The following is a 27,386-nucleotide window of genomic DNA, read 5'->3' on the forward strand; positions in this document are numbered from 1 at the left end:
ACATACCATAGTTGCTCTCTGCACAGCCTAGCCCTAAAGCCATTCTAAATACTTGCTTATCTAGGTCTCAGTTTCTGACCAAATTAAACTAGTCAAAAGGAAAAGTAACAGTGGAATCAATCAATCAACAAAAAAAGCAAACATTTATTGAATATGTTCCAATCACTGAGGATACAAAAGTAATGAGAAGTCCCTGGTTTAGGGGCCAGTCCTTACAGAAGGCACAGATAGCCACACCATTCTAAAAAGTCATTTGGAATCATAGGCCTATTTCTTTCCAAGATGACTCAGGAATTTGCATTATAAAAATAATGAAGAGTTGGGCCATTGACTGCTGAACCTAGAAGAAAAGATGACTCAGAGGTTGCTGAGTCAGAATTCAGAGGGTACACAAAATGGGAAAACTGTGGCCTTGTTGCTGTTTGCTGTGTGGTTTCTAGTGGGGCAGACTGCTAGACATTCCTCTGGAAGTCATAGTGGGGAAGAGAGACTGCCCTGTCTCCCATTTGGCCATGGAAGCTTGCAAGCACATGATTCCCTCTGTTCCTTTGTGTTTATTATCTCCTGATGTTAGGAGAATGAGTAAAGAAAGAATTGCCCTGGCAACAAGCTTACAAGAGCCAAATGACCTGGGAGGTCTGGCAGGCAGGGACGTGGCATCATTGACAGCATCCACAATATCCAAGAATAGTGTCCAAGAGAACAGCCATGGAAGCAACTGCATCAGAGGCTGAGAGACACAGAGAGGTCAACTGAGGAAAGGTGGTTTCAGAGAACACGACCTCTTGTGGTAACCCAATTGCTAGTGATGGACTCTAACAGAGCCCTAAGGCCAGCAGAGAACTACCTTTGTAGTGTACTACAAAGAGAGAAAAGAGCTTCCCATATGGGAATAGTGGGTTAGCTCTTCGCTATATTTGTTCCCCATACACGTTCCTCACTTATGGGCACTGTATGTGTTAGTGGAAGAGTATGTCCCAGGTTTGGATTTTGTACCATACCTTGTTAGTTTGCCTTCTTAATAAATTCATTTTCTGAAATAAATTATTTTCTAAATTTCTAAATTATTTTATCTTGAAATTTTCTAAATTATTTTTTTAAATGAATTGATTCAGTCTGGCTGACAGATTATTAATGGGGAATATACCAGTCAGGCAATAAATATTTATTAAGTATCTACCACAGTTTTTGGAGTACAGTTTCTGGTGCTGTGTGCTGAAGTACAAAGGCAAAAGCTAGTCCCTTATTTCCTCAAGGAACTGCCAGTCTAATGGGGGAAACAATATGCAAACAACATATACAAGTTGTGAGAAATAATCTACTGAGGGAAGGGACTAGGATTAAAGGGAATTGAGAAAGGCTTCCTCTAGAAAAGAGAATTTTTAAGTGAATAGCTAGGAGGCAAAGAGCAGAGGGAGAGCATTTCGGGCAGAAATGATGCTGGTGAATAGAGCACCGACCTTGGAGTCAGGAGTACCTGGGTTCAAATACGACCTCAGACAATTGATAATTACCTAGCCATGTGGCCTTGGGCAAGCCACTTAACCCCATTGCCTTGAAAAACCTAAAGAATAAAGAAAAAAAAAGATAGCTGGTGAAGATGTACCAAGTTGGGAGATGGAAAGAGGGTCTTGTTGGAAGAACAGCAAGGAACCTAAATGTCACTGGATCACAGAGTAAAGAGGATGGCACATAAAGCATAAGAATTACTAGGGGCTGACAAGGACTAGCGCTGGAAGTACAACCCTCAAGGTTTCTCCTTGAAGCCTGAGAGTAGAGGTAGCACCTACTTTCTGGGCACCCAAACTGCTTGTGTGAAAGCAAGTTGGTAGATAAAAAAATAGAAACAGGCTCAATATAAAATAACCCCAGAGAGGAAGGTACTGGAGCTTGGGAGGGGAGAATGGTGGGGAGACACCTGAAATTCTTCCCACAGAAAATAAACCTTGAAGTAAATTCTAGGAGACAGGGATGGGGAAGGAGCTCATTCTAGTTTATGTAATAGAAAAAGAAGATCACATATCACAGATTTAGAGCTAGAGGTATTCCTGTTCAATACCTTCATTTTACAGTTCCAGAGACTGAGGTTCAAAGAATTTAACTCATTTGCCCAATGTTATACAGTCAGTAGGTATTAAAGACAAGATTTGAATCCAGGTTTTCTTGACTCCATCTCCAACACTGTTGCCACATGTCTCTCTACTATAGTGTCATGGGTGAGGAAGTAGAACAATCTGGCTGGATAATAGAGTATGTGGCAGGAAGTAATATGGAAAAGAAAAATAAAGACACAAAATGCCATCAAATGCCATGATAACATACATATCTGACATATGATCATAGTATCTCTACTCTGACATAGTTGATACTTTGTCATACAATGCATACTACCAAAAGGGCTGGAGTCTTGATGGGATTTTATTGTTGCTAAATTTTGAAATAGGCACTATCTCCAAGCAGCTTTTTAAAAAAGCCAGTAAAATTCAAGATTAAATAAACAAGTAAGGATATAAAATGTCTCCTGCAAAAAAAAAGTCAATTGTACTCTGCAATCACTTCAATAATCATTGCTAGAAAAGACAAAGAATTCAATCAACCAACTAGCATTTTTTTTTTGCCAGGCACTGAACTAGATACTGAAGACACAAGGACAAAATTGAAACATTTTTCTGGGAAAGAAACAACACGTACAAAGAAGAATATAAAATATATACAAAATAATTGGTTTGTGTTGTAAAAGAGAAAAGCCTTAACTTTAGAGAGATCAGGGATGGTTCCAGGGCTTCATATGAGAGGATAACAGAATAGTGAAGGGACCTAGGGTTTTCTAGAGGAAGAAGGGCAGAGATGGAACTTATCTATTCAGAGACAGGAGATGGAAATGCCATGCAAGGGAAATGCCAGGCAGATCAGTAGGCTAGATCACAGAGTAAGTGAAGGGGAAGAATGTGAAATGAGTGGGTGAGGAAGATAATGTAAAATCAGATTGGAGACAGAGGTTGGAGTGAAATAATGAAGGAATTTATTTAATTTTTGTTCTTAAACACAAAATAAAACAAATATTTCCATATGCATATGTGGAACAAAACAGGATTATACATGAAACTATTAATCTCCATTACATAAGCTTGCTTTTATTTTTAAGTATATAATTAATTTAACATATAACTTTCAAAGCTTTCCTATTTGTGATTCTTTCTGACCTTTCTTCTGTTCTCTTTTCCTTGAGGGATTTAAAAAAATATTTACAAGAAATATAAAATCAAGCAAAATAAACTCCCCCATTGAGCATGTCCAAAAATGTATGTCTCATTCTGCATCTTGAGTCCATCAACCTCTCTAAGAAAACAAGTGGCATGATTCATCATCCTTCTTCTTGGAGTTATGTTTTCCAGGCCTTGATTATGTCCTTGCAAAAGATTTTAAACACCAGACAGAAGTTTTATAATCTTTTCTAGAAGTAATAGGATGCCCCTGGGCTTTTTGAGTGGGCAATGACATGTTCATATTTTACTTTAGGAATATCACTTTAACAACTATGTAGAAGATGCTTTGGGGGAATGAAATAGAGAAATCATTTAAGAGATGAATGAGACCAAGGGAGAAAGGATTAGAACCTGAACTAGGGTTTAGTGAAAAAGATCAAACCTTTCTCTGACTCTTGCCTTCTGTGTGGACATTGTATAAATGTATACATATATATATATATATATATATACACACATATATACATATATATGTATATATATATATACATATATATGTATATATTTCACACATACAATTATAAATATATCTATTTGTGTGACTATTTTGAGATTTGGTGTTGTTTTGTTCAGTCATTGAATCACATCCAGCTCTTTGTGACCCCATGGCCCAGAGCATAAAAGGCCCTTCTATCCTCCACTATCTCTTGAAGTTTGACTGAATTCATGTTCATTGTTTCTTTTTTCTTTCTTTTTTCCTTTAATATGTATTTAGTCTCATTTTGTACAAACAATGATTTTATACATTAATAAAATATTCTTGTTTAAGAGAAAACAAAATACCCCCTCCCCCACCAAAATATAGACTCACTTGAGCAATAAAGGGGAGAGAAAAAAATTAAAATTAAAAAAAATAATAGTAATAACTGTAGATATGGCCAGGTGGCGCAGTGGACAGAGCACCAGCCCTGGAGCCAGGAGCACCCAAGCCCATATCTAGCCCCATACACCCAACAATCACCCAGCTGTGTGACATGCAAGCCACCCCAACCCCACTGCCCTGCATAAACCAAAAAAAGAGAAAAAAAAAAAAGACCTAAAATAAAATAAAATAGTAATAATAGCAGGGGTGGCTGGGTGACAGACAGAGCACTGGCCCTTGAGCCAGGAGCACCTGGGTCCAAATCCAGCCTCAGACACCCAACGATCACCCTGCTATGCAGCCCCAGGCAGGCCACCCAGCCCCATTGCCCTGCACCCCCCCCAAAAAAAATAACAATAATAAAAAATGAGCTTCAGTCTGTGTTCCAACACCACCAACTCTGTCACAGGTAGATCACATTCTTTATGATAAGTCCATCACAAAAGTTACTTCCACATTTTTCCACCAATGCCATTGCTGATCGCAACTTCCTCCTTTCGTATTTCTCCACTACCATATACTATATTTTCTTTTTTTGTTTGTTTTGTTTTGGTTTTTTGGTTTTTGTAAGGCAAATGGGCTTGCCCAAAAGTGGCTTGCCCAAGGCCACACAGCTAGGTAATTATTAAGTGTCTGAGACCAGATTTGAACCCAGGTACTCCTGACTCCAAGGCCAGTGCTTTATCCACTACACCACCTAGCTGCCCCCATGTACTATATTTTCTCTCTCCTTTCACTGACTCTGCTGTAGGGTAGCTGAGTGGTGCAGCAGACAGATCCCCAGCTCTGGGGCCAAAAGGCCCTGAGCCCCCATACCACCCCTTAGGCCCACCATCCACCTGGCCCTATGGTCCTGGACAGACCATCCAATCCCAGGCCCTTGCAAGAAGTAAAAAAGAAAATGAGTTATATCTGACCACTCTCCCCCCATGGTCCATCCTCTCCTCCATCACTCACATTCCCCCCCTTCCCCATCCCCCCCTCCTTCTTACTCCAGATGCCTATACCCCATTGAGTATATATGCTGTTTCCTCACCTAGCCACCTCTGATAAGTGCAAAAATTCCCTCATTCCCCTTGCCTTCCCCCCTCCATATCATTGCAATAACTCATTGTAATAAAGAAAAATCTTATTATATGAAATATCTTGGCCTATTCCCCTTCTCCTTTTTCTTTCTCCCATTTCCCCTTTTTTCTATTGACTCCATTTTTACACCATATTTTATCTTCAAATTCAGCTTTGTCCTGTGCTTCAACTATAAAAGCTCCTTCTACCTGCTCTGTTAATTGAGAAGGTTCATATGAGTATTATCAGTATCATTTTTCTATATGGGAATACATGCAGTTCATCCTCATTAAGTCCCTCATATTTTCCCCTTCTTCTCCAATCTCTATGCTTCACCCGAGTCCTGTATCTGAAACCTTCTGTTCAGCTCTGGCCATTCCAACAGGAACATATGAAATTTCCCTGGTTCATTGAAAGTCCATCTTTTTCGCTGGAAGAGGACATTCAGCCTTGCTGGGTAGTTCATTCTTGGCTGCATTCTAAGCTCTTTTGCCTTCCAGTATATTATATTCCAAGCCCTATGAGCTTTTAATGTAGTTGCTGCCAAGTCCTGTGAGATCCTGATTGCAGCTCCACAGTATTTGAATTGAGTCCTTCTGGCTGCTCGTAACATTTTCTCTTTGACTTGGGAGTTCTGGAATTTGGCTATAATATTCCTAGGGGGTTGGTTTTTTGGGATCTCTTTCTCAGGGGGATCGGTGGATTCTCTCCATTTCTGTTTTTCCCTCTGCTTCTAGGATATCAGGGCAATTTTCCTGTAGTAATTCTTTGAAAATGATGTCAAGGCTCTTTTCTTGATCATGACTTTCAGGTATTCCAATAATTTTTAAATTATCTTTTCTAAGGCTGTTTTCCATATCAGTTGTTTTTTCAATGAGACATTTCACATTTTCTTCTAATTTTTCATTCTTTTGGTTTTGAAGTATTGAGTCCTGATTTCTTGTAAATTCAGCAATCTCCCTGAGTTCTATTCTTTGTCTGAAGGATTTGTTTTCCTCAGAGAGCTTTCTTATTTCTTTTTTCCATCTGGCCAATTCTGCTTTTTAAAGCATTCTTCTCCTCCATAACGTTTTGAACTATTTTATCCATTTGACCTAAGCTGGTTTTTAGCATGCTAGTTTCTTCAGCATTTTTTTGGATTTCCTTGACTAAGCTGCTGACTTCATTTTCATGTTTTTCCTGCATCTCTCTCATTTCTTTTCCCAGTTTTTCTTCTAACTCCCTCATTTGATTTTCAAAGTCTTTTTTGAGCTCTGTCATAGCCTGAGCCCAATTTCTGTTATTCTTGGAGTCTTTAGATGCAGGAGCTTGTGCTTCCTCATCTTCAGACTGAGTGTTTTGATCTTTCTTGGGCTCACAGGCAAAATATTTCTCAATGGTGTTCCTCTTGTTTCTCTGCTTGCTCATTTTTCCAGCCTTAGCCTGTTTTGGGGATGCTTCCTGAGCTTTTGGGACACTCCCACAAGGGTCTCAGTGTGTGAGGCTCTGTCCTCCCTCCTGGTCTGTGAATGACCATATGTGCCCCCCTCTGCTCCAGGGCTGAGGTGGGGGGGGGCCCTGCTGTTCTATGGGGGGGTCCTAGACTGTGATCAGGATCTGCATGTGGTCAGAACCCCAGAGTCCTGTTCCAATGGCAGAGGACAGAGCTTGGCAGTCTCTCTCTTCACTCCCCTCCCTAGGTTCAATGGGCTCATGCCCTGGGGGCTCCTGCTTACCAGCTCAGCCTGTTTCTGTTTCCTAGATCTGGACTGGCTTGGCCCTGCTGCTCGCTGTGTGCCCTGAGGACTGGGCTTCATGTGCTCACTCTGGCAGAGGTCCCCCGCTGTTCCCCCAATTTCTGCCTGCTGCTCCCTGGGATGTAAATCAGGAAACTGCCCTGCTGCTGTGAGCCGTGGCTCCCAGAGCACTGGGACTGCCTCTAGGAGGCTGAAGTTCTTTCACTCTGGCAGGCCACCCCTCTGGAGGGCTGCCCCTCCAACCGTGGGGATCAGATCTGCTCTTTTCCAGGTTACCTTGAGTAGGAGAACTGCCTCACTGGGTCCCTTTCTGAGTTCTGTCTCTCGAAAGTTTAGTTAGAGTCCTTTAGCTTATGAGTTTTATGAAAGAGCACCTAAGACACGATCCTCCCTTGTTGCCATCTTGGCTCCACCCCTGTTTCTTTTTTTTAAATAATATTTTCCCAATTATGTGTAAAAGCAATTTTTAACTTGCTAAAATTTTGAGTTCCAATTCTCTCACTCCTTCTCTCCATCCCTCCCTCCCCACCTACTCCCTTTCCTGAGGTGGCAAGCAATTTGATAGAGGTTATGAATGTGCAATCACAAGAGCATATTTCCATATTACTGTGAAAGAAAACACAAAAAAAAAACCATGAAAAAATAAAGTGAAAAGTAGAAAGCTTCAATCTGCATTCCATGTTTTTTATATCTGTGACACTATCCATCTTATTCTCTGCTTTTGCCTTCAGTCTTTCCCAAGATCAGCCTTTTCCAAAGAATTCTGTCTTTCTCATTATATAGCCCACAAAGCTCCTTCCTTCCTTCCTCACCAAAATATTTAAGATTCATCTTCAGTATTTGACCTTCCAGTGAATAGTCTGAAGGTATTAAATGAGTTGATCTCCTTGTTGTCAAAGGAACTTTCTGCAGCACCATAATATGGAAGCATCAATTCTGTGGCACTCAACTTTCTTTATGGTCCAACTCTCACAGCCATAAATCACTTTTTAAAAACAACAACAACAAAGTTTTGATTATATGAACCTTTGTCAGCAGGGTGATGTCTCTGCTATCCAGATTTGCCATAACTTCAATTGCATTGCTGCAGTCACTATCTGAAGTGATCTTTAAACACAAGAATATAAACTCTGACACTTCTTCCACTTCTTTGTTCTCTCTTTGCCAGAAGTGATGGGATCAGTTGCCAAGACCTCAGGCTTTTTGATGTTAAACTTCAAACCAGCTTTTACATTCCTCTCTTCCACCTTTAGTAAGAGGTTTCTTATTTCTTCATTATCTTCCATCCATCACAATGGTACCATCAAGTCCGAGATTGATATTTCTCCCAACAACCTTAATTACAATTTTTGAGGTATTTCACATGATGTACTTTGCATTCAAGTTAAATAAATAAGGTAACAATCTATAGTCTTCGTGTACTCTTTTTCCAATTTTAAACCAATCACTTGTTCCATATTTGATTCTAACTTGCTTGTTGACTTGCATACAGGTTCCTCAGGAGACAAGTAAGATGATCTGGTACTCCCATCTCTTTGAGGACTTGATATATTTTGTTGCTGTGATCCAACACAGTCAAAGTTTTGGTGTAGTCAATGAAGGAGAAGTAAATGTTTTTCTGATACTCCCCTGCTTTCTCCATAATTCAGCAAATTTTGGTAATTTGGTTTCTACTTTCTCTGCCTCTTTGAAGACCAACCTAGCCTAAGCATAACTTTGCTAGTATGTGAAATGAGCCCAATTGTTTTATAATTTGAACATTCCTTGGCTTTGTCCTTCTTTAGGATTGGAATGTAAACTGATCCTTCCCAATCCAGAGTTTTCCAAATTTGCAGGCATATTGAGTCCAGCACTTTAACAGTAACATCTTTTAGAATTTTAAATAATTCAGTTGGAATTCCAGTGTATCCATTATTAGTATTTCAGTTAACAATGCTTCCTAAGGCCCACTTGACTTTATTCTCTAGGATGTCTAGATCAGTTACCACACCATTGTGGTTATTGGTGATGTTAAAGTCTTTCTTGTATAGTTCTCCTATGTATTTTGTGTATCTTAATCTCTTCTGTTTCTATTAAATTTCTACCATTTTTGTTTTTTATCTTGTCCATTTTGGAAGAAAATATTCCCTTGATATATTTAATTTTCTTGAAGAAATCTCCTGCCATTACCATTCTATTGTTCTCTTCTAATTCTTTTCAATATCCATTTAAGAAAATCTTATCTCTCTCCTCACTACTTTCTGGAATTCTACATTCAGATGGTTATAATATCTTTCCCCTTCTCCCTGTTCTTTCTTGAGTTATTTGTAAAACTTCACCAGAAAGCAAAATGATTTTCTTGTTCTTCTTTTTCCTTTGGGATGTTCTTTGTTGCTATCTTCTGCATAATTTTGTGAACTTCTGTTCACAGGACTTCCGGCAATCTAGCTACCAACTCTGATCCCTTAAATTTGTTCTTCACTATCATTTAATTATTAAAAAAAGTTTTGAATTTTACAATTTTTTCCCCAATCTTGCTTCCCTCCCCCCACCCCCAGAAAGCAGTCTGATAGTCTTTACATTGTTTCCATGCTATAAATTGATCAAAATTGAATTGTTGAGAGAAAAAATCATATCCTTAAGGAAAAAAATAATATATAAGACCAAACTTACATAATACATAAGAAAACTTCTTTTTTTAAATTAAAGCTAATATTCTTTGGACTTAGTTTAAACTCTACAATTCTTTCTTTGGATGCAGATGGTATTCTCCATCACAGATACCCTAAAATTGTCCCTGATTGTTGCACTGATGAACTGAGCAAATCCATTAAGGTTGATCATCAACCCGATGTTGCTGTTATGGTGTATGATGGATCTTCTGGTTCTGTTCATCTTGTTCAGCATAAGTTCATGCAAGTCTTTCTAGGCTTCTCTGAATTCCCATCCCTCCTGGTTTCTAGTGGAACAATAGTGTTCCATAACATATACGTACCAAAATTTGTTCAGCCATTCCTCAATTGATGGATATTCACTCAATTTCCAATTCTTTGCCACCACAAACAGAGCCACTATGAATATTTTTATACAAGTGATGTTTTTACCCTTTTTCATGATTTCTTTAGGGTATCAACCCAGTAGTGGTATTTCTGGATCAAAGGGTATGCACATTTCTATTGCCCTTTGGGCATAATTCCAAATTGCTCTCCAGAAAGGTTGGGTGAGTTCACAGCTCCATCAACAATGTATTAGTGTCCCAGATTTCCCACGCTGATCATTATTATTGTCCTTTCTGGTCATATTGGCCAGTCTGAGAGGTGTGAGGTTGTACCTCAGAGATGCTTTAATTTGAATTTCCCTAATCAGTAATGATTTAGAGCAATTTTTCATATGACTATGTATTGCTTTGATTTCCTCATCTATAAATTGCCTCTGAATATCCTTTGACCATTTGTCAATTGGGGAATAGCTTGTTTTTTTTTAAATAAATTTGACTCAGTTCTCTATATATTTTAGAAATGAGTCCTTTGTTAGAAATATAGTTGTAAAAATTGTTTCCCAATTTACTACATTTCTTTTGATCTTGGTTACAGTGGTTTTGTTTGTGCAAAAGCTTTTTAATAATGTAATCAAAAATATTTAGTTTGTTTTTAATGATATTCGTCATCTCTTCCTTGCTTCCCTTTCCATAGATCTGACAAGTAAACTATTCCTTGATCTCTTCACTTTCATTTTATATTCATAAAGAATGTTATTTTAGTTCATACCTGTATGGTTTGATGGCTTTCCCTACTTTCTGCAATTTAAGTCTGAATTTTTCTTTTAAGAAGCTGATGATGATGAAGGGGGTGGCTAGGTGGCGCAGTGGATAAAGCACCGATACTGGAGTCAGGAGTACCTGGGTTCAAATCTGGTCTCAGATACTTAATAATTACTTAGCTGTGTGTCCTTGGTCAAGCCACTTAACCCCATTGCCTTGCAAAAACCTAAAAAAAAAAAAAAAGCTCATGATATGAGCCTCAATGAGTTCCAGATTTTGTTTGAACTGACTATAACTTTTCTACTTTTGGTTGCAAAGTATATAATCTATCTGACTTATATATTGGGCAGTTGGTGATGTCCATGTGTAGAATTGCTCTTTAGGTTACTGAAAAGGATTGGATTTTTGTTTTTATTTTTTATGACCAGAGTCATCTTGACAAAACTGTCCTATTTCATTTTTTAGTTCAAGATCAAACTTGCCTGTTATTCCATTCCTATTTAGCATTCCAGAAGTGATGATGATGATGATGATGATGAATGTGACATCTATTTTTTTCTATTATTTCTAGAAAATGTAAACAGCAGCAAAAAAATATAGCGTTAAAAGAGATAAGGAAGGAAACTTTATCCTCCTAAAAGGTACCATAGACAATAAAGTCATTTCAATATTGAATATATATGCACCCAGTGGGACAGCACCCAAATTCTTAGAGGAGAAGCTGAAAGAATTACAGGAAGACATAGACAGCAAAACTCTACTAGTAGGAGACCTCAACCTCCCGCTATCAGATCTAGATAAATCAAATCATAAAACAAACAAGAAAGAAATTAGGGAGGTAAATAGATTGTTAGAAAAATTAGATATGGTAGACTTATGGAGGAAACTGAATGGGGATAGGAAGGAATATACCTTTTTCTCTGCAGTACATGGAACCTATACAAAAATTGACCATGTACTAGGACATAAAAACCTAATGATCAACTGCAGAAAGGCAGAAATAGTGAATACATCTTTCTCAGATCACAATGCAATAAAAGTAATATGCAATACTGGGCCAAGGAGATATAGACCCAGAGCAAATTGGAAACTGAATAATCTCATCTTAAAAAATGAGTGGACCAAAAAAAACAAATTATAGAAAGAATTAACCATTTTATCCTAGATAATGATAATAATGAAACAACATACCAAAACCTATGGGATTCATTCAAAGCAACTCTCAGGGGATATATTATAGCTCTAAATGCTTATATGAATAAATTGGAGAAAGAGGAAATCAATGAACTAAACATACAACTAAAAAAATTAGAGAAAGAACAAATCAAAAATCCCCAATCAAATACCAAATTAGAAATTTTAAAAATTAAAAGAGAAATTAATAAAATTTAAAGCAAAAAACTATTGAATTAATAAATAAAACCAAAAGTTGGTATTATGAAAAAACCAATAAAATTGATAAACCTCTGGTCAATTTGATTTAAAAAAAGAAAGAAGAAAACCAAATTGCTAGTATTATAAATGAAAAAGGTGAACTCACTACCAATGAGGAGGAAATCAAAGTAATAATTTGAAATTATTTTGCCCAACTTTATGCCAATAAATTTGATAATCTAAGTGAAATGGATGAATATTTACAAAAATATAAGTTGCCCAGGTTAAATGAAGAAGAGATTAAATACCTGAACAACCCTATCTCAGAAAAAGAAATTCAACAAGCCATTATTGAACTCCCTAAAAAAGAATCTCCAGGGCCTGATGGATTCACAAGTGAATTCTACCAAACTTAAAATTTAAGGAACAATTGGTTCCAATCCTATATAAACTCTTTGGAAAAATAGGGAAAGATGGAACTCTGCCTCTTTCTATGAAACCAATATGGTACTGTTACCTAAACCAGGAAGAGTTAAAACAGAGAAAGAAAATTATAGACCTATTTCCCTGATGAATATAGATGCAAAAATCCTAAATAAAATCTTAGCAAATCGACTACAACAAGTCATCGCTAGGATAATACATTATGATCAAGTAGGATTTATTCCAGGAATGCAGGGTTGGTTCAATGTTAGGAAAACTGTTAGTATACTCAATTATATCAATAACAAAGCTATCAGAAATCATATGATCATATCAATAGATGCTGAAAAAGCTTTTGACAAAATACAGCATCCATTCCTATTAAAAAACACTAGAGAGTGTAGGAATAAATGGACTGTTCCTTAAAATAATTAGCAGTATCTATCTGAAACCATCAACAAGCATTATACTCAATGGGGAGAGGCTAGAAGCATTCCCAATAAAATCAGGGGTTAAACAAGGGTGCCCATTATCACCACTACTATTCAATATTGTATTAGAAATGTTAGCATCAGCAATTAGAGAAGAAAAAAGAAATTAAAGGAATTAGAATTGGGAAGGAAGAGACAAAACTCTCACTATTCGCAGATGACATGATGGTCTACCTAGAGAATCCCAAGAAATCATCTAAAAAACTACTGGAAACAATTAGCAATTTTAGCAAAGTTGCAGGTTATAAAATAAACCCCCATAAATCCACAACTTTCCTATATATGACTAGCAAGAAACAGCAGGAAGAGCTAGAAAGAGAAATCCCATTCAAAGTAACCTCAGACAGTGTAAAATACTTGGGACTCTATTTGCCAAGACAGACTCAGAATCTTTTTGAAAACAATTATAAAATACTTCTCACACAAATTAAATCAGATTTAAATTGCTGAGCAAATATCAACTGCTCATGGATAGGGAGAACTAATATAATAAAAATGACAATTCTACCAAAACTAAACTATCTGTTTAGTGCCCTACCAATCAAAATCCCAAAAAATTACTTTAATGAGTTAGAAAAAATTGTAAGTAAATTCATATGGAGAAATAAAAAGTCAAGAATTGCCAGGAGTTTAATGAAAAAAAATGCAAACGAAGGTGGCTTAGCACTACCCGATCTAAAATTATATTATAAAGCATCAGTCATCAAAACTGTTTGGTATTGGCTAAGAAATAGAGTGGTGAACCAGTGGAATAGACTGGGTGTAAAAGCAGGAGAGGATTATAGTAATCTGCTGTTTGATAAACCCAAAGAGTCAGGCCACTGGGATAAAAACTCCCTCTTTGATAAAAACTGCTGGGATAATTGGAAGTTAGTATGGAAGAAACTTAGATTAGACCAACACCTCACACCCTTTACCAAGATAAGATCCAAATGGTTACAGGACATAGACATAAAAAACAATACTATAAGCAAATTAGAAGATCAAGGACTAGTCTACCTGTCAGATCTATGGAAAGGGGAACAGTTTATGACTAAGGAAGAGTTGGAGAACATCACTAAAAACCAATTAGATGATTTTGATTACATTAAATTAAAAAGTTTTTGCACAGATAAAACCAATGTAATCAAGATCAAAAGAAAAGTAGTAAATTGCGAAACAATATTTACAACTAATGATTCTGACAAAGGACTCATTTCTAAAATATACAGAGAACTGAGTCATATTTTTAAACTGAGTCATATTTTTAAAACAAAAAGCCATTCCCCAATTGACAAATGGTCAAAGGATATGCAAAGGCAATTTACAGATGAGGAGATCAAAGCAATCCATAGCCATATGAAAAAATGCTCTAAATCATTAATTATTAGAGAAATGCAAATTAAAGCTATGCTGAGGTACCACCTCACACCTCTCAGATTGGCCAGTATGACCAGGAAGGATAATGATCATTGTTGGAAGGGATGTGGGAAATCTGGGACACTATTACACTGTTGGTGGAGCTGTGAACTCATCCAACCCTTCTGGAGAGCTATTTGGAACTATGCCCAAAGGGCAACAAAAATGTGCATACCCTTTGACCCAGAAATACCACTACTGGGTCTATAACCTGAAGAGATGAGGAAAAAGGGTAAAAACATTACTTGTACAAAAATATTTATAGCAGTCCTGTTTGTGGTGACAAAGAATTGGAAATCCAGTAAATGTCCTTCAATTGGGGAATGGTTTAGCAAACTGTGGTATATGTATGTCATGGAACACTATTGTTCTATTAGAAACCAGGAGGGACAGGATTTCAGGGAAACCTGGAGGGATTTGCATGAACTGATGCTGAGTGAGATGAGCAGAACCAGAAAAACACTGTACACCCTAACAGCAACATGGGAGTGATGTTCAACCTTGAAGGACTTGCTCATTCCATCAGCGCAACAATTGGGAACAATTTTAGGCTGTCTGCAAAGGAGAGTACCATCTGTATCCAGATAAGGAACTGTGGAATTTGAACAAAGTACAAGGACTATTCCCTTTAATTGGGGAAAAAAAAAAAAAAAAAACCCAGATGTCTTATTGTTTGATCTGGTTACCTCTGAGAATTCTGTTCTCTTTAAGGATATGATTTCTCTCTCATCACACCCAATTTGGATCAAGGTACAACATGGAAACAAAGTAAAGCCTGACGGAGTGCTATCTGTGGGGTGGGGGTGGGGGGGAGGGAAGCAAGATTGGGAGAAAATTGTAAAACTCAAATAATATCTTTAATAAAAATTTAAAAAAAAATGTTGTAGGTCTTCATAGAACTGGTTAACTTTGGCCTCTTGAGCACCAGAAGTTGGAACATAGACTTGTATTACTGTGATAGTGAATGGTTTGGGGGTGGCTAGGTGGCACAGTGAATAGGGCACCAGCCCTGGAGTCAGGAGTACCTGAGTTCAAATCCGGACTCAGACACTTAATAATTACCTAGCTGTGTGGCCTTGGGCAAGCCACTTAACCCCATTTGCCCTTCAAAAATAATAATAATAATAATAATAAAAAAAAGATGTTGAATGGTTTGCCTTGGATTTGAACAGATATCATTTGGTCATTTTTGAAACTACCAATATTGTTTTTGTTACCCTTGTACTGAAACTAAGGGCTACTCCATTTCTTCTAAGAGATTTTTGCTCACAAATGCCTGTGTAATGACCACTTGAATTAAATTCACCCATTCCTGAGATATAGTATAATTTTGAAAGTTCTTCATAGAGTACATTTAACTTTACAAGGGAAAAATACCCTATAGTCTAACAAAAAATTAGGTCAGAGAGATTTTTCTTTGGAAATTTCCACCTATCTTTCCTTTTTTCAACCTGACAACATCCTCAGAAGCTAATTTTTAAAATTAAAGAATTCAACTTGAAGTAATTTGAATTTTTTGTTGGTGGACATAAGACTCCAAATAGGGGTTTTTCCGATTTTCCAGTAGTAGATCTTCAAGGAAATCCCAACTCTAAGGTTATTTTCATGTTGTCCTGAAGGGGGACTGAATCTGAATCTCAGTTTCAAATTATTCAGTTTTGATCCAATGATGATCTTTGAGGTCTCCATGCTTTGTTATAAACCTGAGTTCATTCCCCTAAACTTTGAATCTTATCAGCGTCTATTTGTTTTTTCATAGACATGTGTTTTTCCTTATTACTTTCCCTTATTGCTATAAGGAAACTTTGTATCTTATCAGTGTTTGTTTTTTCATTGACTTATTTTTCTCCTTAGTTTTCCCTTATTATTATATTTTCCAAGGAAAGAAACTAGAATTCTGATGACAAAAGAGATTTTCAAAGCTTCTATGATTGTGTCATGAACATAACAAGAATGAGTGCTTTGTTGACTTTCCTCAAGATTGGGGAAGAATTATTAGTTGAGTTTTGCTGTAATGGAGAAGGATTTTAAAAAAGGAAGGTGAGGGAGCAGAATACTTTTCCATCTGTCCCTCTAGTCATTCAGCAGAAAAAATACAAAAAGAACAAAGTGTATAATTTTAAAATAATTTGTGCTAAATAGCACAGCCTACTTACTGTCTGCTAGTTAATAACTTCAACATAGGATTTTTTTGTGTGTGTGGCAGTTCATGGATCAACATGGAAATTCCCAATGTGAACTGACTATAAACTTGATGTTGAATTAAAGATTAAGGTAAAAAGAAAAATAAGGAAAGAGTTGAGAGCAGGATGTGCATACTTAGAAAGAATGACTAGGGGAGTTATTTATTTAAGGACAAGGAAAATCCCCAAATACAAATATTCTTTGAGATAGAATATTTTTTGAAGGTATGGGATGAAATAAAAAGCAGTGAGAGGAATTAAGTCAAGTCTGGATAGTTATTCTAGAAATGTCATTAGCAAAAATATGCTGGAAAAAAAACTACACTGAACACCATGTAAGAAGTCACATAAAGAAAGAAGGCAAAAGAACTATTTACATTGGGGGGGGGGGGTGATTCCTTTTTTTAAAATTTTTTTACAGTTTTTCCCCTAATCTTGCTTCCCTCCCCCCAACCCCCCACAGAAGGTAGTCTGTTAGTCTTTACATTGTTTCTATGGTATACATTGATCTAAGTTGAATGTGATAAGAGAGAAATCATATCCTTAAGGGAGAAAAATAAATTATTGTGCCTGATTGTTGCACTAAAGGAATGAGCAAGTCCATCAAAATTGTTCATCACCCCCATGTTGCTGCTAAGGTGCACAATGTTCCTTTGGTTCTGCTCATTTCACTCATTGTCAGTCCATGAAAATCTTTTCAGGCTTCCCTGAATTCCCATCCCTTCTGGCTTCTAATAGAACAATAGTGTTCCATAACATATCTATACCACATTTTGCTTAGCCATTCCCCAATTGAAGGACATTTGCATTAATTTCCAATTCTTTGCCAACACAAACAGAGCTGCTGTGAATATTTTTGTACAAGTGATTTTTTTATACATTACTAAAATATTCTTGTTTAAGAGTAAACATAATACTCCCTCCCCCCAAGAAATATAGACCCTCATGAGAAATAAAGTAAAGGGAAGAGGAAAAGAATGTGTTTCATTCTGTGTTCTGATACCATCAGAACTATCTCAGATGGATCACATTCTTTATAATAAGTCCATCATAAAAGTTGCTTTCATATTTTTGCACTGTTGCTGTTGCTGATTATAATTCTCACCATCCATACCTCCTCACTACCATATATTATATTTTCTCTCTCTTTTTACTCTGTCCCTCTTCTAAAATGTGCTATAGGGCAGCTGAGCAGCATAGGGGACTGATCACCAGCCCTGTGGCCAAGAGGGCCCACATCCACATCCCACCCCGAGACCCAGCAAAGCCCTATGGTTCCAGACAGGCCACACAATCCCAGTCCCTTGCAAGAAGTTAAAAAGAAAATGTGTTTTTTCTGACTATTCTCTCCTATTATCTACCCTCTCCTCTCTCACCCACATCCCCCCCTTCCCCCTTTCCCCCCCCCCCCCGCTCCTTTTTATTCTAGATGTCTTTACCCTATTGAGTGTGTATGCTGTTTCCTCTCTGAGCCATTTCTGTTGAGAGTGAAGGTTCCCTCATTCTTCCTCACCTTTCCCCTTCTATATCATTGTAAAAGCTCATTGTAAATATATATATATATATCTTTTGTACAAAATATCTTAGCCTATTCCACCTCTCCTTTCCCTTACTCCCAGTACATTTCCCTTTTAGCCATTGACTTTAATCTTACAATATATTATATCTTCAAATTTAGCTCTCTCCTGTGCTTCACCTACAAAAGCTCCTTCTACCTTCTCTATCAAATGAGAAGTTTCATATGAGTATCATCAGCATCATTTTTCTATGCAGGAATCCATGCAGTTCATCATCATTAAGTCCCTCATAATTTACCCTTCTCATCTACCCTCTCTATGCTTCACCTGAGTCCTTAATTTGAAGGTCAAACTTTCTGTTCAGCTCTGATCATTTCTTATTTATTTATTTATTTATTTATTCTTATTTTGTACAAATAATGTTTTTTTATACATTACTAAAATATTCTTGTTTAAGAGTAAACATAATACCCCCCTCAAAAAAAAATAGACCTACATGGGCAATAAAGTAAAGGGGAGAGAAAAAAATTAAAATTAAGAGAAAAGAAAAATAATAATAATAATTGTAGGTATGGCCAGGTAGCACAGTGGACGGAGCACCGGCCCTGGAGCCAGGAGCACCTGAGTCCAAATCCAGCCCCAGACACCCAACAATTACCCAGCTGTGTGACCCCATGCAAGTCACCCCAACCCCATTGTCCTGCAAAAAAAAAGGGGGACATAAAAAAATAGTAATAATAATAATAGGAGGAGCAGCCGGATGGTGGATAGAGCACTGGCCCTTGGGCCAGGAGCACCCAGGTCCAAATCCAGGCTCAGACACAACCAAAAATCACCCAGCTGTGCAGCCCCAGGCAGGCCACCCAGCCCCATTTACCCTGCAACCACCCAAAAAATAATAATAATAAAACTGTGCTTCAGTCTGTGTTCCAACACCACCAGCTCTGTCACAGGTGGATCACATTTTTTTTATGATAAGTCCATCACAAAAGTTACTTCCATATTTTTCCACCATTGCCATTGCTGATTTCAACTCTCTCCATTCCTACTTCTCCACTACCATGTACTATATTTTCTCTCTCCTTTCACTCTGACTCTGCTATAGGGTAGCTGAGTGGTGCAGCAGACAGATCCCTGGTCCTGGGGCCAAGAGGCCCTGAGCCCACATGCCACCCCTTAGGCCCAGCATCCACCCGGTCCAATGGTCCCAGATAGGCCATCCAATCCCAGCCCCTTGCAAGAAGTAAAAAAGAAAATGTGTTATATCTAACCACTCTCCCCCCATGGTCCATCCTCTCCTCCATCACTCATATCACCCTCCCTTCCCCCATCCTTCTCTCCTTCTTGCTCCAGATGTCTATACCCCATTGAGTATATATGCTGTTTCCATTCCTAGCCACCTCTGATGAGAGTGAAGGTTCCCCTCATTCCCCCTTGCCTTCCCCCCTTCCATATCATTGCAATAGCTCATTATAATAAAGAAAAATCTTATTATATGAAATAACTTATCCTATTCCTCCTCTTCTTTTTTTTTCTCCCATTACATTTCCCTTTTATCTATTGACTCCGTTTTTTACACCATATTTTATCTTCAAATTCAGCTTTCTCCTGTGCTTCAACTATAAAAGCTCCTTCTACCTGCTCTGTTAATTGAGAAGGTTCATATGAGTATTATCAGTATCATTTTTCTATATGGGAATACATGAGTTCATCCTCATTAAGTCCCTCATATTTTCCCCTTCTTCTCCAATCTCTATGCTTCATCCGAGTCCTGTATCTGAAACCTTCTGTTCAGCTCTGGCCATTCCAACAGGAACATATGAAATTTCCCTGGTTCATTGAAAGTCCATCTTTTTCCCTGGAAGAGGACATTCAGCCTTGCTGGGTAGTTCATTCTTGGTTGCATTCTAAGCTCTTTTGCCTTCCAGAATATTATATTCCAAGCCCTACGCAGCTCTGGTCATTTCAACAGGAACATTTGAAATTCCCCTGGTTCATTGAAAGTCCATCTTTTCCCCTGGAAGAGGATGTTCAGTTTTGCTAGGTAGTTGATTCTCAGTTGCATTTCAAGCTCTTTTGTCTTTTAGAATATTATATTCCAAGCCCTACGAGTCCTTAATGTAGTTGCTGGTAAGTCCTGTGAGATCCTAACTGCAGCTCCACAGTATTTGAATTGTGTCCTTCTGGCTGCTTGTAATATTTTCTCTTTGACTTGGGAGCTCTGGAACTTGGCTATAATGTTCCTGGGGGTTGGTTTTTTGGATCTTTTTCCAGGGGAGATTGGTGGATTCTCTCAATTTCTATTTTGCCCTCTGCTTCTAGAATATTACAGCAATTTTCCTGTAGGATTTATTTAAAAATGAGGTCAAGGCTTTTTTCCTGATCATGACTTTCAGGTAACCCAATAATTTTTAAATTATCTTTCCTGAATCTTTCCCAGATCAGTTGTTTTTTCAATGAGATGTTTCACATTTTCTTCTAATTTTTCTTTCTTTTGGTGTTGAAATATTGTGTCTTGACTTCTTGTAAATCATCAGCTTCCTTTAGCTCCATTCTACATCTGAAGGATTTGTTTTCCTCAGAATTTTATTATCTCCTTTTCCATCTGGTCAATTCTGCTTTTTAAAGCATTCTTCTCCTCAATAACTTTTTGAACTGTTTTATCCATTTGACCTATGCTGGTTTTTAACATGTTATTTTCTTCAGCATTTTTTTGGATCTCTTTGACTAAGCTGCTGACCTCTTTTTCATGTTTTTCCTGCATCTCTCTCCTTTCTTTTCCCAATTTTTCTTCTATCTCCCTTACTTGATTTTCAAAATCTTTTTTGAGCTCTCTCATAGCCTGAGACCAACTTCCACTTTTCATGAAGTCTTTAGATGCAGGAGCTTGTACTTCCTCATCTTCAAATTGAGGAGGATTCTTGGAATCATAAACAAAGATTTTCTCGATGATGTTCCTCTTTTTTTCTCTGTTTACTCATTTCTCCAGCCTGTGCCTGGTTTGGGGGTGCTTCCTGAGCTTTTAAGTATTAGGACACCTTCTTTGGGACTCCCCACTAAGACCTTTATTCCTCCAAAGTCTTATGTTCTCTTGCCTGTGTTTTGATATGTAGATGACCACAGGTGCTCCCCTCTTCCCTGGAGCTGTGAGGAGGGCCCCTGCTATCTTAGTATGGAAGGTCAAACTGCAACCTGGATCTGAATGTGGGCAAAAAGCAGAGTCCTGCCCCAGGGAGAACAGAGAGATTTTCACAGTCTCCCCTGATCCTCTTACCGTCTGTGGGCTGTGCTCTGGCAGTGCAGGCTAGTTTCTCCCAATTCTCACTGCAGATTCTGTGGCTGGTGCTCCTTACTCCACACTCATTCTGGTGTAGCAGAGTTCTCTTATGGCCCCTTCAAGCTAATGTCAGTGAATCCTGGGCTGGGCTAGTCTGGGTTGCACTGTGGCTACACCTTTTTTCCAAACCCTGGTCCCGGTGAAACACACCTTTCCAGTGGAACTTCTAAGTTATCTTGGACTGGGAAAATGTATTACTCAGTCTTTCTGTGACTTCTACCTTTCTAAATTTTTTCTAGAGTCATTATTTGTTGGCTTTTGGAGTTTCTGGGAAATGCTGCCTTCACTCTGCCATCTTGGCTCCACCCCTATTTAAATTTTTTAAATGGAAAATGATATTTAATTGTGGAAGAAAAGAAAAATTTTTTATTAAACAAACAAAAGCAGTAGTCAAGGAAAAGAGATACTTGATTTCCTAAAATAAATTTATGCACAATAGTCAGCAAGCATTTATTTTTCTTTATTTTTTTCCAATTACATGTAAAGATAGTTTTCAACACTTTTTTTTAAAGGTTTTTGCAAGGCAAATGGGGTTAAGTGGCTTGCCCAAGGCCACACAGCTAGGTAATTATTAAGCGTCTGAGGCCAGATTTGAACTAGGTACTCCTGACGCCAGGGCCAGTACTCTATCCACCGCACCACCTAGCCACCCCTCAACATTCATTTTTATAAGATTTTGAGTTCCACATTTATCTCCTTCCCTTCCTTCCCTCACCCCCTCCCCTTGATAGTGAATAATTTTATATGTTATACATGTACAACTATGTTAAACATATTTCCATATTAGCCAAGTTGTGAAGAAGAATCAGAACAAAAGAAGAAAAACATAAAACAAAAAATAAATTTAAAATGTTGAAAATAGTATAGTTTGGTCTACATTCAGTCTCTAAAGTTCAGTCTCTGGATGTGAATTGTATTTTCCATCACAAGGCTTTTAGAATTGTCTTTGCATTAGTATTGCTGAGAAGACTAAAGTCTATCATAGGTGATTATTATGCAAAGTTACTTCTAAAGTATACAATGTTCTGGTTCTACTCAATTCACTCAGTATCACTTCATGAAAGTTTTTTCAGGCTTTTCTAAAATCCATTCACTTATGATTTCTTACAAAGCAATGGTATTCCATCACATTCATATGCCACAGTTTGGTCAACTGTTTCCCAATTAATGGATATCCCCTCAATTTCCACTTCTTTGCCACTACAAAAGAACTCTTTTAAATATTTTTTAATGATCTCTTTGGGAAATAGACTTAGTTGGCATATTTCAGCAAGCATTTATTGAGTGCCCAGGCTGTGGGGGATACAAAGACACAAATGAAATAGACTCCGGTCCCAAGGAATTTGCATTCTTTACAGGGAACAATGACTGCATATATACAATAAATTGAAAGGACAGCGGAAGGGATGTTGAGAGGATCAGAAAATACCTCATGTTCCAAAGGATCAGAATGGGGGAAATTATAGTAAAACAGAAGGAAAAAATTCAATATAGAAAATATAAGGAACCACTAACATTTTTAATTCTCTCTCTACAGTGAGTAAATGGACAAAGGATATGAACAGGTAATTTTCAAAAGAGGAAAGTGGCTGTTAATAATCACTTTAAGAAAAACAGCCCAGGGGGCAGCTAGGTGGTGGGGGGAGGCTAGGTGGCACGGTGGATAGAGCACTGACCCTGGAGTCAGGAGTACCTGGGTTCAAATTGGTCTCAGATGCTTGATAATTACCTAGCTGTGTGGACTTGGGCAAGCTACTTTAACCTCATTGCCTTGCAATAAACAAATAAATAAATGAAAACCAGACCATCTCATTGATACTTAAAGAGATGTAAATTTGAACAAGCAAAAAAGGGACATTTATTTACTTCTGGCAGAATTGTGAATTTGTAGTGTTTTAAGGCCTTTGGGGATTCTTTTTTTTTTAGATTAATTTGACAGTGTGTTGCATTGTCAAAAATAATCATACTCTTTGACTCAAAAATTCTATTGCTGGAAATAATTGGTTTGAGCTTTTTTTTTTATAAAAACTTTTTTAAAAGGCATTTGTAGCAAGCCTTATTTATATTTGCAAAAACTAGGAAATGTCTAGCAATAAGGACCTTATTACTTAAGTTATGATACAAAAATGTATACAAGGAAGAATCATATAGAGAGCAGGCCTTAGAGTCAGGAAGGCCTGCATTCTAATCCTGCCTCTGACAAATAACAGCTGTGTTATCAAGAGTAATTTGCCTCTTAGTGCACTGCCACCCCCTCCAATGCAACAACTCTAGTAAGTTGCTTATCTGCAAATGGAGAAAATATCTATAATGGAAGTTCTCCACAGATCCCCAAAAAGGATCATTAATGTTGAGGAATACTGAAAAGCAGCTTGGTGTGCTAAAAAGAGGAGCAGCCTTAGAGGCAAAAAAATTTGGGTTTAAGCCAAGTCTTCTGATACCTACTAGTCCTATGACCCTGTTCTTATCCATTCACTTCTCAAAATAGTTGTGTTCTGTTTGATAACAGTCAAGTAGACAACTATAATACAAGTTAGGTAAATATAGAAAATATTTTTTAAATCTGGAAAATTCTTCATAAAATAAGGTTATTAGTTTGGTTTTTCTTTGTCTAGCAGAAGCAAAATGAGAAGCATGCACCATAACCATATAGGAGGTAAAATGAATGACAGTGAATGGAAAAATACTTCTGGTTTTTTTTAAAAGGTTAATTCATGTTACATAAATGATGGATAACTTATGGATAGCTTTTTTTCTCCATTCATAGCCACAAAATGTCATAAAAAAAATAAATCCATGGTTTCAAACAGAAACAGGGTCACTAATCCACACATAAAGATGTGGATCACATGTTGACTTAGTTTTCAGATGTAATATTAAGTTTTATTATATTTCGGGCCATCTAGGTAGATAGAGCATTGGATAGAGCGCCAGACCTGGAGTCAAGAAGACTCCTTTTCCTGAGTTCAAATCTGGCTTCATTTATGAGCTATGTGACCCTGGGCTAGTCACTTGAACACTACTGTCTGCCTCCATTTTCTTATCAGTCAGTAAACATTTATTTAAATACCTAATACATACTGTACTAAGCAATGGGGAATATAAAAAGAGGCAAAACATAGCCCCTGCCCTCAAGGATCTTATAATCAAATGGGAGAAATAACAAGCAAATATATCTGTACAAACAAACTATATGTAAACTAAATAGTAAATAGATAAGAGAGTAGAGGCACTAGAATTAAGAGGGGGTGGGAAAGTTCCCATCCCATCCCCAGAGAGGATTATATTTTAGGTAGGACTTAAAGAAAGCTAGGGAAACTAGTAGGTAGAAATAAGAAGGGAGAACATTCCAGGCACAGGAAACAGAGAAAATGGCCAGAACAGAGAGAAGGAATGTCTTGTTCCTGGAATAGCAAGCAAGTCATTGTCACTGAATTGAAGAGAACATGGAAAGGAATAAAGTATATGAAGACTAGAAACATAAGAGCAGGAGAAGATTTGGGTGAGCTTTGAATATTTACAGAGAATTTTGTATTTGATCCTGAAGGTGATAGGGTCGCTGGAGTTTATTGAGCAGGGGATGTGACTGCAAAATGGGAATCAAAATAGCATCTACCTCACAAAGTTGTTAGGAGATATGCTGTTATGAGATATTTGTAATGGTGTTTAGTCCAATATTTGGCACATAGTAGACACTGAATAAATGTTTATCTTCCCTTTCTGGTCAAGAAGATTCCTTGGTACTTAGGACTGTGTCTGGCAAATAGTAAGGTATTTAATAAATGTTTATTGATTGATTTTTTCATTGCCAGGTTAGTATCTCACCAGGATCATTTAACCAGTTGATATTTCCTCAATATCATCAATGAGCAGTTATCATCTTTTATCTTTTTTTGAAAGAAAGATTTTCTTTATTTTGAGTTTTACAATTTTTCCCCTATTCTTGTTTCCCTCCCCCCACCCCCCCAGAGAAGGCAGTCTGTTAGTCTCTACATTGTTTCCATGGTATACATTGATCTAAGTTGAATGTGAAGAGAGAGAAATCATATCCTTAAGGAAGAAAAATAAAGTATAAGAGATAGCAAAATTACATAATAAGATAATGGGGAGGTTTTTTCCCCTAAATTGAAGGTAATAGTCTTTGGTCTTTGTTCAAACTCCACAGTTGTTTCTCTGGATACAGATGATATTCTTCATTGCAGACAGCCCCAAATTGTCCCTGATCATTGCACTGATGAAATGAGCAAGTGCATTATAGTTGATCATCACCCCCATGTTGCTGTTAGGGTGTACAATGTTCTTCTGGTTCTGCTCATCTCACTCAGTATCAGTTCATGCAAATCCTTCCAGGCTTCCCTGAATTCCCATCCCTCCTGGTTTCTAATAGAACAATAGTGTTCCATGACATACATACATACATACATATATATATATATATATATATATATATATATATATATATATATACACCACAGTTTGTTTAGCCATTCCCCAAATGAAGGACATTCACTTAATTTCCAATTCTTTGCCACCACAAACAGGTCTCCTATGAATATTTTTGTACAAGTGATGTTTTTACCCTTTTTTTAAATCATCTCTCAGGGTATAGACCCAGTAGTGGTATTGCTAGGTCAAAGAGTATGCACATTTTTGTTGCCCTTTGGGCATAATACCAAATTGTTCTCCAGAAAGGTTGGATGAGTTCACAGCTCCACCAACAATGTATTAGTGTCCCAGATTTCCCATATCCCTTTCAACATTGAACATTATCCTTTCTGATCATACTGGCCAGTCTGCATCTTTTATCTTTTACAAAGACATATTTATTGAGAAGATCTATTTAAAAAAAAAACAAGAATATATGGGAGCTAGGTGGTACAACGGATAGAGCACTGGTCCTGGATTCAACTGTACCTGAGTTCAAATCCAGTCTCAGACATTTAATAATTGTCTATTTGTGTGACCTTGGGCAAGTCACTTAATCCCATTTGCCTTAAATAAATAAAATTTAAAAAAAAATAGGAGTATGAATACATCCCCCAAGATTGAGGATACACTGTTTTACTGCCTCTCTCCCTGAGAAACATAGGTTCAAATCTAAAGTGTCAGTTACAAACATTCTCCCCAAATTCCCCAAATTCACATTAGATTATAGTACAGTCAATGGAAGAGTCAATCCTTTGCTTATAGGACACAGCTCCCAGGTTGATCCTTCTCTAGACAGGATCAAACAGACCACTCTACAGGACTGGTGTATTCCTGAGCTCCTAATTTCTCTTTTAGTTCTAAATTTATGATTCTGTAATCTTGAAACTTGGAAATGATATGCCATGTTTGCTCCCACTTTTGTTCATACTATTCCCGTCTATCAGAATGTCCTTCTTTCTTCCTATCCTATTTATCTAAATTCTCTCCATCCTTGAAAGTCCAAGGACAAGCCTACATTATCCATTAAGTCTTCCTTATCTCATCTAAAAATTTCAATCTCTTCCTTTTCAAAACAAATATAGTATTTAGAGATAGAACTTGTACAATCTATTCTTTAATTATGAGCTATCTTAGATTATTCTCCCAAATGTTTTATCTTTTTCAAACTAGTGCTTGTCATATACTTCTTTTATATCCCTTACAATATCTGCTACTCAATAAAAATATGTTGAATTCATTTTTCTAAAATCAATTTATTTTTTGAATAAAATTATTCTTTGTATTTGAGTGTAATATTACAACAAAACAGTGGATCTTCCATGTCACCAGAGAATGCTTTTGCAATAAAAACATAAAATCCCTAAAACAAAGAATGTAGAATATGATTAGTTCAGTTCTTGATGAACATACATTTTTCTAAAAAACTTTCATTCTCCAAACATTTTATGTCTGAAAAGACTGAGTAAACCATTTCAGTTCCAACTGAGATAATTATAAGTTTCTCAAACCCTAAATGCTGAAGCTATATCTTTGCATTCAGTGATCATAAATTTTATTTTAAAATAAA

The 27,386-nt window shown here is 37.1% G+C and overlaps 1 protein-coding gene across 1 annotated transcript in view; it reads right to left on the bottom strand.

Moving 5' to 3' along the window:
* Positions 1-19,518: 19,518 nt before the first annotated feature.
* LY96 (lymphocyte antigen 96) overlaps positions 19,519-27,386 on the bottom strand; it is a 36,851-nt gene continuing 28,983 nt past the window's right edge. The window contains exon 5 of the mRNA XM_074207431.1: positions 19,519-27,179. Coding sequence (XP_074063532.1) covers positions 27,090-27,179 — 90 coding nt within the window. The 3' untranslated portion in view covers positions 19,519-27,089. The remainder of the gene's footprint in view (positions 27,180-27,386) is intronic.

This window comes from Macrotis lagotis, chromosome X (genome assembly GCF_037893015.1).
Source record: "Macrotis lagotis isolate mMagLag1 chromosome X, bilby.v1.9.chrom.fasta, whole genome shotgun sequence".
NCBI lineage: Eukaryota > Metazoa > Chordata > Mammalia > Peramelemorphia > Peramelidae > Macrotis > Macrotis lagotis.